Genomic DNA, 17,088 nt, shown 5'->3' on the forward strand with positions numbered 1-17,088 from the left:
GCTCAGCGATCGCTAAATCTAAGTTGGCACTGAAGCAATTACCTAATTAGACATCAATGAATCCGCGGGCCTCGGTTCTGCAGCCGCGTTTGACCTGAACAGCCGGGACACAAAACCAGCCGAGCAGATTAATGGGAGCCGAGCAGCAGAGGTGCTGCTGCGTTGGAGAAATCTCCACTAATGCAGCCGGCTTCATTTCCTAATGAACAGGTAGGAAATAATTGATTGAGACGTGAAAGCCTAATCAGTCAATTCGCTGAGCGGCGTGTCTGCGCCGAGGAGATTCATTCAGTCCAGGAGGTGAAGCTGCAGAAGCCTGCCAACATCCGTGTTCAGTTTGTCTTTTTATTAGACGTAGCAGTTTCACAAACATTAGTTAGCTTCAAAAATGACATTCAAAATGTGCAGCGGACCAAACGAACCCAGGAACAAACTAAAGCAACACACTCTCCTGTTGGTTTTCTTCTCCCACATTCTTTGTCTCGTCTTCAAATGTACAAAAATCATAATTTCACTGCTTCACCATCAAAGCACACGCACACACACTCACAAACACACTTCAGCCACTGAAACGCACGGGAACATCTACTTTGTGCCTCTGTACATATATTCTCAGAGCCCCCCCATCAGGAGGAGGAGGGGGGGGTCACCAGTTCATGTGGGAGGAGCCTTCAGCTACGTTAGGATCCAGCGGCAAACACGGCGGAAGCTGCGGCTCCTTTTCTTCAAGTCACGGCGGGTTCATGAGCAACACTGATTAAAAAAAGGAGGGGGGTTCAAGTGCCAAAATCAGTCTGGTTCTTCTGGACCCAAAAGCACAGCCCAGGAGCTCAGCCCGCTCCTCTACCACTTCTGACCCCAGGATGGACCCCCACCCCTGTAAACCACTACCAAGATCTGAAGTGCAGCGCTTCTCGCGAAGCGGTCCAGTGCTCAGTCAAAGGAGAGGAGGAGGAGGCCGCCTCTTCCTCTTCTACCTCCCAAAAACGCTGTCGTACTCCAGCAGGATCAGCTCCACGATCTGGTTCTGGTAGACCATGTGGACGGCGATGTTCCCCGTCTCCGTTTCGGGCCGCAGCAGCGTGGGTCCAAACACGATGGCCACGCTCTGGGTGGTCATGCGGTTGGCCTCTCCGAGCTCAACCACCCTGGAGGGGGAGTGGGGTGTAGAACAAGAGAAGATGAAGAGGTTCAATTTGGGTGGCAGCCCCCGTGCTCAGCTGCAGGTTTTCATCTGAAACAAGCACACACCCCTCACAAACAGGACGCCGCCGCCGCCAGCGCCTGCATAATGGCCTTTTGAAATAGAATCTACATCCTCGCATGCAGATGAACAAAACAATAACATATTCATGGAGGAGAGGAAAAGCAAGATTAAAGCGGCGCATTCTGAATGTCACGCTGTAAATTTCTGCAGGAAACACCACTTTATAGCTGCTGAATTCCTGCTCACGCCATATAAATGCAAATAGGACGCCTAAGAAAATGTCAGTGCGAGCGTTGGAAAGTGCCGGCGGCGGTGGACTGAGAAGGCCCCGCCTCCAGAAGGTAGACAGTCAAACATCTGCGCGGCTTGAGGTTCAGTTCATTTAGAGGAAAAACAAAACAAGAGTCACTCCTCATCTGTTATGTTCCCCTTTTAGATCCATCATTTGGAGTCCCTCTTAATCTGAAGAGGGAGGAGCCTGTCTCACCTGCGCAGGTGTTTGAAGAGTGCCTGCATCGTGTCATGGTTGGGTTTTGGCAGCTTCTTGATCAAGTCTTTGACCGAGTTCACTCTCTGCTTGTAGTCGGAGCCCTCTGCAGCAGAGACACAGTCAGTGCAGAACGTGAGAAGAGGGCCACCCTGTGGCGACCCGGAGAACAGCGTCCCAATGAGAACTGCGGGGACTCACTGATGGCGTTGACAAAGTCATAAAAGGATCCGTATGTAAAGAGGGGCTCAGGAAGCTCCCTGAAGAACATCTTCAGAGCGCCGGTGGTGACGTGGATGTCCTCCCACTTACTGTCGTTCAGATCCACCTTCTCATCTGACAAACAGGAGAAAACACTCGTGGTCAGCATGGATTTAAAAAGAAACCCAGAAAACTCTTCAATCTACTGAAGTGCTCTAATTATTCTTTTTTCACAAATTCAACCCAAAAGTTTTAACTTCTAATCTGATTTCCAGACACAATAGTCACAAAGTCATATCATGTAACTTCATCTGATCATCAAATACTGTTCTCTCACTATACTGCAGTTCACCTTTCACTGTCTCGCAGATTTTTTTGGTGTAATTTTGCGTTTTTCTGCATTTGTCTTTTTAGTGCACCGTGTTCTACGTCCTGACTGTCATTTAATCTCCTCCCTGCCGTATCTCCTTTACAAAACACCTTCAGTTCCAAAGTTATTTTCAGTCACGATCAGATTTTTGGTTTCATTCTATAACCCTGGACTTATTTTTCCATGAAGGTTTGAACTTTGAGAGTTTAAACAAGAGATAAAGTGTGAAAACGTTTGTGTCTGAGCGGCCGTGGTGCAGCAGTAGGGCGGTCGTCCTCTGATCAGTTCGATTCCCGCCGCCTTGCCTGCCCATGTTAAACGATAATGATAAATCATGTAATAAAAATGGTGCTGTAGATCCGGAACCGAAAACTTCGCTTTCTTCCAAACACTCAAGTTTGATACTTCTTTGTATGAGTGTATCACTGCTGATTGTATTGTTTAGTGCATTTTTCTCACCTTTATTGCTTGAAATAAACCACTTCAAATAAATTAAAAAAATCCTGCCCTCCCAGTATTATCCTAGCTTGGGTCATATAGGTTGCTGGAGCCTATCCCCGCTATCACAGAGTGTATAAAGGTCTGAATACAGTTAAGAAAATGTAAACTCCACCCAAAAAAGTGGGGTTATCAATCCAAGAACCTTCTTGGTTTGAGATAATATTATGAAAAATAATCAAAATACAAGCTGTAATAATCCTGCAGGAAGAACATAAATGATCAGTGAAAAGTACAAACTAGAGAGGAAAACAAACATTTATCTTAGTGAAACCTGACCTCTTAAGTAGTGTTTATGTTAAACATAATGCATTTATTTACCTTAAAACGGGACAAAAATATTCCATAAAAGCTAGAGTTCATGCAATGTACTGCTAAAGAAAGAGGCATCGGTCCTGTTCATTTATTCTTTTAAAGTTACATTTTTGGTCTAAAGTAAAAACAAAAAAGACATGAACCTTATAAACTTCAAAAAGGTGACTTTTCTTAGATGAAAGAAAACCTTTTTTTTCTTTGGGTTTTTCCAGATATGTCTGTCTGTGACGTAGATTTCCGGTTCATGTTTTATGTAACGGAGATGAGTAAACAAAGGAGGTTAACTATGACAGAGTGACGGCTGCAGCTGAGACTCACCGTGGTTAACGGCAAAGCGGAGCTTCTGTATCACCGCCAGGTTCCCGCTGACTCGGTACAGACCGTCCACACTGAGACCTGCAGGACCAGAGAGCATTTCTTTAGGTTTCTTTACTTTATTTTACGAAACACCGGACACATTTATGAGTTAAAGAAATTCAAGGAAGGAAAAAAGATGGGGGGAAAAAAATCAAAGGAAAAAACAAAACATGAAACGTTCATAAATCCACTCTTGACAGAAGAAGAGGAGGGATCTCGGCTCATACCTGTGTTCTCCACATGCTCCATGCACATCCTGACAAAGTTGGGAACGGTCGTGTTCTCCCGCTGGCACAGACTGCTCAGACTGCAGCCGAACACCTGATCTGTGAGGAGGAGGAGGAGGAGAAGAACACACTGAAGGTCATCGCTCTGCTCCTCCAGCATCATTTAGGAGCAGATCCCCAGATCACCTTTGATGTATCCTTTGTCCCGAACCGCCTGATAGGTGGGCCGTCTGGTCAGGAACTTCTTGAGCTTCATCCTGGTTTTCTTTTGGTCTGAAGAATCCATGCTCACAGAGGTCTTCATCACTGGGGGGAGGGAGGAAGACAATGACACACGGACAACTCTGTCTCCTCAGAGGAGAACCCAGGAGCGCCACTCTCACCTCTGTTCTTCTTGGAGTCTCGGTGGTCCTTCTCCTTGTCCTGTTTCTCGGCTCCCGGAGACTCCGGCATGTCCTCCTCGATGGCCTCGTCTGACTCCCACGCCTGAAGGATCACAGCTCATCACATCCCCTCTGACCAAGATTTTGGTTTTTATATTTCTGAGACTGCAGTTACTTAAAAAAAAACCTAGAGAGATAAATCTTTAAAAAAAAAAAAAAAAAAAAAAAAAATCACAGCTACTGTTTTATGGTCTAAACTTTTTCTTTTTTTATTAGAAACACCTGTGACAGGTAGCCCCCGAGTCCACTTAAGAAGCATTTTAAGAAGCATTCTAAAGAAACAAAGCTTTTTTCTGATTTCATCTAAGGAAGGGGCGGGGCTTATCATGGAAACAGCAATACCAACTGCTACTTATGGGGGAAAACCTTTTAAAATTGAGCATAAAATCATTTAATGCAAGTCAAATAAATTACATTAATTGAGATTTTGAAAACCTTAATGCTTTAATATCACAGATGTCGTCGGTGACGCCTAAATCACACACACCACAACGCTTCTGCCGTTGAATGTGAATCAGCTGATTCTTTGCATGTTTGCATAAGCATTTTACTTCAGAATCCACTGGAGTTAGAATTATTACATTGCCGTTTATAGAGCTAAACAGTAACGGAGCTAAAACGTGGATGTTAAAAGGTTAATTACCACCTTCATCGCCAAATATTTCCACCCGTTTCTTCCTTGATGTCTTTATTGCTGAATAACACAGAGTCAAAAAGCTGAGAATCTAAAATCACGGTTTTTATAAAACAGTCTATTCTTTGAATGATAAATTGTTGTGGTTTTTTTTGTTTTAATCTGCTACGATGTTTTTTTTTAACTCATTGTATTTCTCAAATGTTAAGCGTTTGATCTCTTGGTATGGCACATCCAGTATATAAGACTAAAACGGAACCAGGTTCCAAATAAAACCCATAAATTGAATCAGTTGAAGCTTTTCCTTGGATCCATTGGCCTCCAAACCCAACAAGAAGTTTTAAAAAGAAGACTCCAGAGACGTCCACTCACGTGGGTGCTGATAGCCTCGGTGAGGGCCCGGTACCAGTCATTAATGACGCTGTCGATCTCCGACTGGATCAGTAGCTCCGTGCCCTGTCGGGTCTTCAGCTGCAGACGGGGCGACAACCACAGATCAATGCTTTCTGTGCTCCGGGGAGACAACCAACAGAGGAGCTGGCGTACCTCGATCACATGCTTCTTGCTGGACTTTTCCTTGGAGGCCCACTCCACCAATGCTCCACGTAAATCCACGGTGAACTCTGGCTTCGACTGATTGCTGCCAAACTTCTGGAATAGGCAGACAGAATGGGGTCAGAGTTGAAGAGTCGAGCTGTGTCTTTAGAGGATTCAGTCCAGTTAAAGTCGCATAGGAAAAATGTTGAGTCCTATTAGTTTCAGAAATCAGAACAGGCTTTAGGTTAACACACAATCAGTGTCACTGACCTGAAAACAATAGAAAAAAAACATTAGTACATGTTACCGAGTTGTTAAAACCCACTTTTATGCTAAATTAACATGTTAAATCTGAAAAACTGCAGCAAAAGTAGACAAAAACACTATTTAACAAATTATTTCTGTATCCATGTACAGTGTTCCCTCGTTTGTTGCTAAACATACACAAAAATACACTTCTCTTAGACAAACATTTTCACACTTTTCTCTCCTGTTGAAACCTTTATAGAAACCTAAGTACAGTTTTATAGAATTAAACCAATGATCTGCTCGCAATGAAAGATTTATGTAACTGGCAAACTAAACACATTCTGTACAGGAGGCAAGGTACAGAGGAAATTGATTGACAAGACCTACAGCCAATGAGGATCCGTCAAAAACATGTAAAATAGTACTGAAAAAAACTCTGCGAGACTGCAGAAGGCTAAGAGCGATATAGCGAGGGAACACTGTAGTAGAACACCCCTGTTCCCCTGTTCTACTAAGGCTTTGATGGAAATGGTATTTTATATGTTTTTAACATGTTCTTGAGGCATTTTTCTAATGATGGAGGACACGTATAAAGAAAATTAAGCTCAAATTGCATTTCTGAGGTTTTCTTTTTTCCAATAGTTGTGAATCAGGAGCAGATGAAAAAAAGTCGTTAGAAAAGGAGCTTATTTGTGATGTAGAAAATGCGCTGGGTGAGCAACAAGCTCCCTCTGCTCCATTCTGATGCATCTGGTTGGAGACAAATAGATCCGAGTACATCTCTGTTCTCCTTGTCTGAGCTGATATCTGACTAACTGTACTGCAGCTACAATGTTGCTCAACATTTTTGTTACACCTGTAATTTTGTGTTGTGGGTGTGAGGGGCTGTAAGCTAGTGGGAAGGCATGTTAACAGATGGGTGACTCCACGCCCCCACAATTCTGAATTCTAAATTAGATCACCTTGATTCCCATTGTGCCAAGTTAAGATGTCTTTCGTGCAGGTTACTTCATAAGGATTTACACTTTTACCCACTACAAGTACCGGTAATCCATATTTCACATCACTCCTCCATGAACTTACACAATCTCATTTTCCCGCACCAATGAGCACAAACTGATTAGCTGGCTAAGGTTAGACGATTTACCACCAGGTCAAAACCAACGCAACCTGGAAATGTTTTTGTTTTTAGTCTCAGGAGGAGACATCGCGTTGACAAGAAACTTGTAAGACCCGTTCATCCAAATTTAAGGTAATTTAATGCTTCTTTTTATTAGCTCCAGCTAAAAATTGGATATAAGCTCAGTTTGGATCTTTTTTGCTACCATGTGGTTCTCCATTAGTGAAGTCTCTAAAAGAGAAAGCAGGCTCATGCTCCACAGACAAGCAACCGTCAGTTAGCCTGACGTGCAGCTTCAGTGCTGCTGAAGGCCCCGCCCTCAGCAGATGTTAGGCTCTGCTTAGACGCTTAAGTTTCAGCAGCAGTAAAGGGGTGGGGTCAGTGACAGGAAAAAAGATCACGGGGGGCATCAGCACATGCAGACAGACGGGACATACAGTGGCAGCCTGCGCGGGCCGACAGTTCACATAGGCCACAGCGGGGCGGGGCTTGGCTGAGCGCCTCCAGCTGCTGAGCAGAGTGAGGAGCAGCTCCGGGATGGAGCCGCCTCGGTAATATGACTTCAAAGGGAAGGAGGAGGAGAAGAGCGGGAAACAGACGAGGATGAAGAAACACAGAGAAGATGGATGGACTGTACAGAAGGTTGCGCCTCCGTGGGATGATGGGACACCTACCCAGGTGGTCCCTCCTCCCTGGCCCTTCGCGAAGAGGAGGGAGAAGCCCTGCAGCACGGTCCAAGAGGAGGTCCAGTTCTTCCTGTTAGAGAGAAACAGACATTAAGGAAAAGCACATTTTGGAATAAGTCTTCTAGAAATCGATGTTTCCCAACCTGACTTTCTTTCCGTTCTCTGTGATTTTGGTGACGTTGAGGACACCACACTTCTCCGAGGGCTGAGGACGGAGAAACAGGTGAGAAGGTGCAGAAAGAGCTGCAGCTCTGACTGGTGAGGTCTAACTGAGCTGGACATGATTAAAGGGTGGTCAGATGTGGCCTGCAGCAGAAAGATGTGGGGTGAGTGGGTGGAAACGGCAGCAGCAGGGATACTAACGGTTGGAGAGAGTTTAGGAGACGACGGGCAGGAGTCAGAGTCTGCGGAGCTCTGCTTCAGCATCGGAGCACACTCCTACCAAGAAGAGGCACAACATGAGCCGCAGCCAACCACACAAGGACAGTTAAGCTGAGGTTAGGGGTGAGGAGGAAACAGGTTACTGTCAGATTGGGTTATGTTGAGACAGTGACGCGGGAAAAAGGATTTCCCATAGATCCAGATTCACACTCTCTCTCATCGCATCACACATCTGATTGGCTGGAACCAAATTTCTCAAGCGCTGACAGAAGTAAAGTAATGTACGTATTTGTTTTCCTCGTCTGGGCTGGTATCTGTATCTAAACTGAACGGCTGGATGGCGCCGATGTTGCTCCGGTAATGTCAGGTTGGGATTGTGAGGGGTGCGTAAACATATGGGTGATGGGAAGTGGAGGTGGGCTTACTTCACGCCAAAAGTCCCGCCCACAACTGAACCTCAAACACAAGTTAATACCCAAAACTGATTAAAATAAATGAGGATATTTTTACATAATTTCAAGTAATTTTCAGTGTTTTAGCTACAGATAAACTCTATAAATCTGTTTCTCTTCTTGCATGGTTTTAGTACAGACGCTCGTTTTCCGTCTATAGTGTTTTTGGTATAATGGCAATTATGCTCTGCAAAACTTTTTTACAATACTTGACAGTAAAATTAGTAATGTTAAAAAGAAGAGAAAGCATTGTAAATGAAAAGTGGTGATGGGTGGAATGTTGGATTCATTAGTAAAAGCCGGCTCTTCCTTTTTTGTATCACTTTTTAAAAGTCATTTGAGAAAACCTGCACCATTTGTGTTTAGGTGTTTCTCATAAAATACCAGGATATTAATTTGTCATACGTTGTGTGGCATCAGCACTAAATGGAAGATTTTCTTCTCTTACCACAGTTCTTCACTGGTCTTTTACTGACTCTATAGCAACGTGTCAACAGATTACATTTTTGATTACATTTCCTGCTTTGAATAACCTTGATCTGTTTTTGTTTCACTCCCTTAAACTGATTGATACACAGAGATTTGATTTTTTCCCAATAGTTTTATATTTAACATTCACTGACAGAACGACACAGATGTTTAAAAAGTTTAATCTTGTTCCTCGTAAATTATGAAAGTAATTTATTTTAAGCTACAAGAGCTAAAATACAAACCTCTCCATTAAAAACTGCATTCTAGATGTGGTTTGCCAAAATTATTCAAATTTTCTATATTATGGAGCATATTTTAAAGCAACTTCTGATTCATTAAAAAAACAAAAACGTGTTTTAGGAATGGGCTCCTGCTCCTACCTTGTCGTTGAGGTCTAGGACGTAGGTGCTGTGCCTCCATTTGGTGAGGACGATGGGGTCCTGCTGCTTCCTCTCTAGACTGTGGCTCTTGGGGAGCTCGCTGGACTGAGGGGAGACGTTGTACTGTGGAGACAGAGCCGGAAGTCAGCCACAGGAGGTTCTGGTGGCAGAAGGCGCCTCTTTACCTGTCGTTTAACCGTCCACAGTCCGGAGGAACAACGCGTTTCCTCATCTGCAGCTGCAGCGCGCTGCTGCTCCTCCATCATGAAAGGGGACCGCTCTGATCTGATCTGCTCTAAAGCGTCGAGATTAGGAGAGCTACTAATAGTCCGACCGCAGATTTGGCTGCTCACACCCTCAGTAAAGGAGCCTTACAGCCAGATCAACAGGTGGGGGGGGGGGCAATTACAGAGCGCCAGCTTCAGTCACATTTGCTCCTGAAGATCCCGTCAAAAGGAATGTAACAACCAAACATTCCACCTTAAAAAGTATCCGGGGATGCTAGTGAGGGCTGGTAAAAGATGCAAGACCCTTCTTTAGGTCGGCCATCATGTAAAGAGTTTTGCTTAAGTTTCAAAGGTGTCAAAATCCTCTGGGACTGTCGTCTCATTTAGTTTTATGGGTTTCGTGCAGAACTCGTTCTACAATCTAAATCGACTCTCAAAGAAACGAGTACGACAGGCAGACGAGTGCTCTAAACAACTGTGAAAGCTGCTGGTGAACCGCGTCCAGCCTGGTGATCATGTAACACCAGAGGGTTTTCCATTTTCCCAGGAAGCACACAGCTTGAGTCTGAATGTGATGCAACAGCAGGGACCGCTGAGGTTTGCCAGGTAATCTCACCTTTGGCAGCTCCCACTCTGACCTGGATCCATCGGCGCTGTAGTAATACGGCCGTCCCTGTTCATCCACATGCTTTATCCACTGAGAGCACAAACACCCATCAGCTTCACAGAGAAAACAAACAAACATGCACGGCAGGAGGCTCCACCTTCTCCTGCGTGTACTCGGACACGTAGAGCGTGTGGCCGTGTTCGTCCAGCTCCTCCGACCAGCCTCTAGGGGGCGATCCGTACTGGCTGTCTGACTGACTGGAGTGGGTGCTGTGGTAGTTTTCTTCAGAGGACAGCAGCTGTGGAGAACCAGACCAGCTTAAGGGCTCAAAGAGGAAACTGCATGTTAGCTCTACAGAAAAAAGCCTGACTTCATCTCACACGCAATCACCAATAACTTCTCAATTTTCAACTTATATGTTTATTTAAATTGTAACAGTAGATTTTGACTTTCAAACTTAACCTATTAACAATCCTTTTTGTAAAAAACAAAATTGTTTAAAAAAAGCTTTCTCTTTTTTTTACTGCAAGGTGTTTTATAAGGAAAATGTTTCAACAAACAATACATTTTTTATTCCTATTGTCCACTGCAGTCAGACATGCTAGAAAACAGCAAGGTGTTGTATTTTTAAGAGTAAAACTAATTCAACTAAAGTAAAAGCAGAAACAAAACATAAAAAGAATAACTTCTTCAAAAAGAACAGTAAATGACTGACTTTGTCATTGAATAATCAGTTATAAAAGTCTGTTTTCTTAAAAGGCGTTCCCCAGCAAAAAAAAAAAAAAACAGAACAAACTAACTATTTAGAGACAAAATAAGACAGGATAATGTTTGGCTCACGTGGTCCAGGCTTGATCCAACATCATGATTCTTAATTGTGAGCAGAATTTTGGGGGAATGAAACAGATGATTTCTCTAAAACTCAGCTTAAAAAAAAAAATCAGAATTCTGCTTCATTCAAGTAAAAATTAGAAAAAAAGGTTTTGAAAGCTGTGGCAAAAAACACCAAAAAATATGGTTTTATGTTTAAATTTCTGTGTAACTGTAATGAAGAACAACTTTGATCTCTAGGAAATCCCCATTGATGCAAAATTCCCTTTTAGCTTTGGTTTCAAAAATGATGATTTACACAGAGAAATGATGTTTGTCTTTGCAAAATTTAACCAACTCTATTATAACATCATCATCTGAAAAGTTTGACTTATTTTCCCCCAAAATGTTATATTCTTAGTGTTTTGTCTAAAAGAATAAAAAAGTTTAGATTAGAGATTATTAAATTTCTATGCTGTAATTAACAAATAGTATAAATAAGTATTTCCATTATTTATAATTTCCACCTTGAAACATTTTGACTAGAAAAAGTGAAAAACAGTAAATTTATTTATTTTACATAAATTAGGCAGAATTCGAGTGTGACTAATTCCCATAGATTTGCCTCCAACATTGGTGCAGTAACACGGCTGCGCCACAAGAGTGCAGCGTTGGATGTGTTAGAGTGTGCAGACAGGCTGACAGGAAGCTGCCATTCCACATCAAAGGCAGTGGAGCTTCCCGGCAGTCAGGAACCACAACAGCACGTTAACTCCTCTGAGGTCCACCGCACCCTCACCGCAGCCGCTTGCTCCGACACGGACCATCACGCTCCACTTCCACAATGTTTCGGAGCAGCAGCTCCAACCTGTCTGTCATCAGTACACATCCCTGAGCGGGATGACTCAGCACCCACAGGCTTACTTTGTACTCTACTGATCTCTACGCTGTGCTCAGGATCCATACCTCGTTCTCCACTGTTCCCTGGCTGTCTCCTTTGTTGCTGCTGATGCTGCCACTGGCGTCTCTGGTCCGCGGCGGCTTCCAGGTTCTCTCGCCGTTGGCCCGGTTGTAGTAGAAGTGCCTCCCGCTGTGGTCTTTGTGGGTCTCCCAGTCACCCAGAATGTGGATCGGGGAGCTGGAAGGGATGGGAGGAGGGCTGGACTGAGAGATCTTCAGCTCCTGAAGGTTGGTGTAGACCGGAGAGTCAGACCGGATCTGACCTGTGGGTGACGTTGTCTGCAAGACAAGAGAAGAACCGGATGGTCACATGGGAAACTGATGCCTCAGTCTTCCTTAAAAGCAATTGTTGCCTTTCATTTTTACACACGGCTTCTAAAAATATGTATTCCTGACCCAGCAGCAGACACTAAACCTTCCAGGATCTGCTGTCGACAAACAATCGGATGATCTGGATTATGAAATGTCAACCAGAGTTGTAAACTGTTTAAAAAACCCACAACCAAGCAGTCTAAACTATAATCAGATTTCTAAACGTCAGGATGAAAACGAGGCATGAAGAGCAGCAGGTCAGACTCGTGGTTGAGTAAAAGTTAGAACCCAATACGCCACAATAAAACCTCTACTCTTCACGCAACGTACGCACAAAAGGTCCGTCCTGGATAAAGAAAGGACCATAACGGAAATTGAGGTTTTGTGAAACTCTTTTTAGACCTGTAGGGAGGTCATTCGTATTTTAAGATCTCAACTCATTTACCACATTCTTTTATTTAGAGCCATTTCCCGTTCGTTATGCTCAAATGTTGCTAAAGCTCAGTGACAAAATGTCTGTTAAGAAAAATTGTGAAATATGGAGGAAAATATTTCACAGCGGGGACAAGAGGAAGTTAAAAACAAAAGTTTTTCTGTGAAAATGGCTGCAGCTGTTAGAACTTCAGAGGGTGTTTTTCAACACATTCCCTCAAAAAAAAGAGAATAAAGCAGCGGTGATGATGGTATGCTATCTCTAAAGGGGCATTTAGAAACTTGGTACAAAGGGCAAAAAATTCTGCTGCCAAGGCTGCATCTCAGTGTTTACCGTCCTGCACGCCAGCTCTGACACTCGCGCACCAAAGCTGGATTCCAGTCTGTTGCAGGATTTGAACCGTTTTCAGGACACAGATGGGACTTCCTGCCAGTCATAAAATAACAGGGTTCTTGGATATCCTGCACGCATGCCGGAGCAGGTTTCAGTAACACTGCATTGTTTGGAGTCAGGTTCAGTCTAAGCCTCTCGCTTTCAGCTCAGCGCACTGCAGGGGGGGGGGGAGGAATGAACAGCGTGCCAAACCGCAGAGAAAACACAAACTTGCTGCATTTAGGAATGCAGACAGCATGTTCCAATTTTAGTCAACGAAAGTGAAAATTAAGTCTAAATGTGGATAATTGAACAACCATTGAGATTCCAAACAGCTCAAGAGGGGAAGCCCGCCTGCTGCACCACCGCTCTGACAGATGTTAACCCAGATGTTTTCAAGAAGCCATTCAACAATCACTCCAGACGCCACAGAGGGATTCACGGGGACAACGGGCCCCCGTTGGCATGCATACCACACAGGTCACGAGCCTTTCATGTCACATTGCACATGCTGTTTTCACACATGGGTCTGAAATCTGAATATTATTAACAGCACAACTACGCCGCATAAAAATAATAGCTGAAGTACTGGCAGTGGTAGTGGGCATACACAACGTACTTCGTAAACACGTGGTCAAAATGAACCACACCTCGGCAATCACCAAAACAACTGTATTTTATTCTGATCCCTGGCCAAAGATCTGCTAAAGAACCAACATTCTTCAACTACAATTATATTCATTTGTTTAGAACTTGGAAACAAGCAGGTTGTTGGATCTGGAGCACCAGGACTGGTCAGCTCTAGGGAGGTCACCATTCTCGGTTTTAAACTGAACTGCATGTTACACCATTAAACCGATTTGTGGGGAAAGTGAATCGTTGCATCCCTACTGCACACCAGTATTTTTATGCGTAGGTGTCAAACAGATGTGCTAAATTTAAGAAATCTTTTACATTTATTGTTTTAATACATTACACCAGGCTCAGCATGAGCCAAGTCATCCTTGACCCAATAATCGATGTTTAAACGCTACAGCGTCCCGCAACAAAAGCAGCATTTTTAAAAGGTAAAACTGACACGAAACAAATGACCGTTTCGATTGGCTGCAATAAATGTGTCCCTTTTTTGTATTTCTAGTCCAAAGTAAACAGAAGGCACCTCTTGTTCATCGGTTGTTGTGGCAACCACGGGCAAAGTGATGCCTAAGAAGTTTTTGTTAATTAGACTACAATGTCCACCTTAAACCAGTAGGCGCACAGAGCCTATGCTTGTTCACTTAACCCTAGCTGGCAACAGCAAAATAAGAAAAGTAGCGTAACACAAACATAATTCTAATGGATTCTAATGAGATTCAGATGAAAAAAGCAGCTTTGAGCCGATATGCAACACTGCAAATAAGCACAAAGCTACTTTTTTCCACACCACAATCCATTGAAAATTACATTGTGTCAACTTTTCACTGATGTAAAGTTTTACATTTCAGTGCAAAACTGCTTTTCACCACAACAGAATCAGTTGGAATTACAGCAACTGCATAAACAGTTATGGTAGTTCAAAGAACGTCACCACAGGAGCTAAAGCTCTGGTGGTAAAGGAAACACATGTACAACTGTAGAGAGGCTTTTCCAACAAATGCTAAATATGTTTACGGTTTGAGGTGGCAGATAGGTATGGATCAGATGAGATATGCATGCGGTCTCTGTGAAAGTTGCAGAAGAAAAGCCAAAGATCAATTTCCTTAAAGACGTTTGTGCAACTTTGACAGCCCGTCTCAACAACCAAGAACCAGGTTTTGCAGAAGCGAGTAGAACAAGAGGTTCCTGCAACCATGTTTTCATGTTGTCATGGTTACACTCCAAAATTGGCGCAATTTTTTTTGGTTCATGTAAAAATGTTTTTTAAACATACAATTCATTTTAAGAAAAAACTGTGATGGGTAACAAGTTAACACTAACAAGTTGAGTCATGGCTAATAAATACTCAAACATAAACTATCCAACAAATGCAATGATGGGACAGTTTGAATCTCAGTGGCTGAAGCAAAAATAAAGGTCTTCCTGTGAATCAAGATAAATTGCCTTTAAAAATATTTCAGTAGTTTCCTCCTGCAATGTACACCATATGGTGAAACGTTTGCAGTAGAGGAACCTTGTCCGTTTGAAGTCAACATCAACTGTTTCACTGGCTGCAGTTGGCTTAATCTTTAGAGAGACGCTATAAATGTTCCCTGGGAAATAATTCATCAAAGAACAAAAGGCTGCAGAGACTGCCAAAGCTGAAAGAAAGTTTTTTGACAAAAACTGAAGATTAAAAAATAAAAAAAAACAGGAGATTTATTTTTCCTACTGGTCAGAAAGTGATACCCAACAAACTCCACCTGTCGTGTGTATGTTTGCTTCACCTTGCATCTGGGACGGCTGCACACAAATACATCGTCGTCATCCTCTCCGGGTTTCCTGTATCCCCTAAACACACTGAATGCACGGCGCATGGCGATGATCAGATGAAGCTGCTTTCACCTTCACGCGCACAAATTTTTAGTCCGTCTGCTTGCTTGAGTTATGAAGGAAACTCAAAACCCGACGGAACAGGATCTCCTCTCTCACACGGACTAACACACACGCGTCTGACACAACAGGAAGTGGTGCTGAAAGTGTCTCTCAATGCTTCCTCTATTAGAGAGCGTATCCGCATGTTTGACTCAAACTGTATCTGTCTGTGCTGACACACCGTCTCTTATTAACCTGACCGCATGAGTCAACAACAAAGAAACACTGCCTTCAGACGCTATAATTGATCATCATTCACCTTAAAAAGAGCACTTCATAAACAATTACGCAAACCACAGTATAATCTGAAAGCAAACTACTCTTATCGCACTGCAGAAAAATACTGTGACATCAATGCCGTGTCGTGTGGAGGCAGTACAGTGGGTTTTGAAGCACTTCCTTAAAGCTTTTTCAAGCTGAAAATGTTTTCTTTGGAGTGTTTAAGGCCTGATGAGGTCTTACCCCCTAAAGAACCAACAAACAAAAGACCTAGAAAGAAGTTGGTTTAGACATTACGTTCCACAGTGTTTGTGTTTTGTATATGTATAATAAATCTACTACCGGATTCTGTCCACCACATCCGCCTATACCTTAGTCTTGGGGCGTGTCAAGTCGTTTGCCTCGTCAAACGTCCACTACCTTCCTAAAAATCTATAAATGTATATCCATAGAATCTATGGAATGGAAGAAGAGTCTTTGACAGGCAAAACTAGTAGACTTCATCTATGGAGTTAATTCAGTCTTAGTAATCAGAAATGCACACAACCTGTTTCACAAATACACACGCTCTGATTCACAACTGTACTTTTACGCAAACGTGCAATACAAATTTGGAAATGCACACATTGTGTTAAACAAATGCACAAGAAATGTTTCTCACAAATGTGCACACTGTGTTTCACGAAAACAATACATTTTTTAGAAATGCACAATAAATGCTTCACAAACATCATTTTTGGTACACTTGTAATATGAACTCACAGATCGAGCACATTTTAGAATTTGCTTTCACAAACCCGCTCTCATTTGTGAATCTCCCCACATTTGTGAGAGATTTTTCTACGATGAAAATGGCGCCCCCCTCACGCTGCAGGTCAACTAATGTCACCATTGGCTAATGAATCTGTCAATCAAACTCATCAGAAAAGCAGGCGTGCGTCATTTTATTTTGCTTTTTTTATTTATCACATCTAAAAAGTCGCACGCAGCTGAAGTTAGTCTCCACTTTGACGTTTGAGGGAAACTCTACATCACCTTTTAATGAGTCCTGCACAAAGTATTCCAGAGTTCTACAGAGAACGAAGATGGAAAAAAAATGAAGTTGCTGGTTTGTGGAAATGTGTTCTGATTAGTAGAAACTTGTAAAGTAAATCAGGCAGGTCTGTGTTCAGAAACTTTAGTACAGAAAACACTCCTTGTTAAAGAGAAATACACAATGAATCAAGATTTATTTAAAATCAAAATACAATAAATCGATTTGCCCTGAAAGATGATCTTAGCCTAAGCTGAGTGTTATAATGGCATTCTATGAAAACTAAACCCTGTAATGTTGCCTTTATAAAAATATTACTATTCAGAAAAAATCATCTAAAAACCAGCAACCTTGTTTCATTGAATCTTCATTATATGGAGAGCATCTTTACAGATTTAATTTTTTAACTAAATTTCATGCAGTTGCATTTTAACTTGAAAAACCAAAAGCAATAACCTTAGCCGTGTTCGGCCGCTCAGTGAAAATGTTAAACCAGTCTGTGGCCTAAAAATGTTGGGGATTTAGAGCAGAAAGTTTGTCCAAAATCTGA

The 17,088-nt window shown here is 42.7% G+C and overlaps 1 protein-coding gene across 4 annotated transcripts in view; it reads right to left on the minus strand.

Annotated features, from left to right (window-relative positions):
* Nucleotides 1-325: 325 nt before the first annotated feature.
* Nucleotides 326-17,088, minus strand: part of arhgap12 (Rho GTPase activating protein 12) — a 52,547-nt gene continuing 35,784 nt past the window's right edge. The window contains exons 3-19 of one of the 4 annotated variants that reach the window (XM_023950081.1): nt 11,626-11,898; nt 10,007-10,147; nt 9,859-9,939; nt 9,016-9,138; nt 7,695-7,769; nt 7,475-7,536; nt 7,320-7,401; nt 7,083-7,205; nt 5,286-5,390; nt 5,112-5,210; nt 4,046-4,148; nt 3,849-3,968; nt 3,663-3,761; nt 3,397-3,474; nt 1,896-2,030; nt 1,695-1,800; nt 326-1,148 (exon numbers count right to left, since the gene is read on the minus strand). In XM_023950081.1, coding sequence (XP_023805849.1) covers nt 974-1,148; nt 1,695-1,800; nt 1,896-2,030; nt 3,397-3,474; nt 3,663-3,761; nt 3,849-3,968; nt 4,046-4,148; nt 5,112-5,210; nt 5,286-5,390; nt 7,083-7,205; nt 7,320-7,401; nt 7,475-7,536; nt 7,695-7,769; nt 9,016-9,138; nt 9,859-9,939; nt 10,007-10,147; nt 11,626-11,898 — 1,980 coding nt within the window. In that variant the 3' untranslated portion in view covers nt 326-973. The remainder of the gene's footprint in view (nt 1,149-1,694; nt 1,801-1,895; nt 2,031-3,396; nt 3,475-3,662; nt 3,762-3,848; nt 3,969-4,045; nt 4,149-5,111; nt 5,211-5,285; nt 5,391-7,082; nt 7,206-7,319; nt 7,402-7,474; nt 7,537-7,694; nt 7,770-9,015; nt 9,139-9,858; nt 9,940-10,006; nt 10,148-11,625; nt 11,899-17,088) is intronic. The other 3 variants (XM_023950082.1, XM_023950083.1, XM_023950084.1) reach the window with 3 other exon arrangements.

Source organism: Oryzias latipes, chromosome 20 (assembly GCF_002234675.1).
Source record: "Oryzias latipes chromosome 20, ASM223467v1".
Taxonomy (NCBI): Eukaryota; Metazoa; Chordata; class Actinopteri; order Beloniformes; family Adrianichthyidae; genus Oryzias; species Oryzias latipes.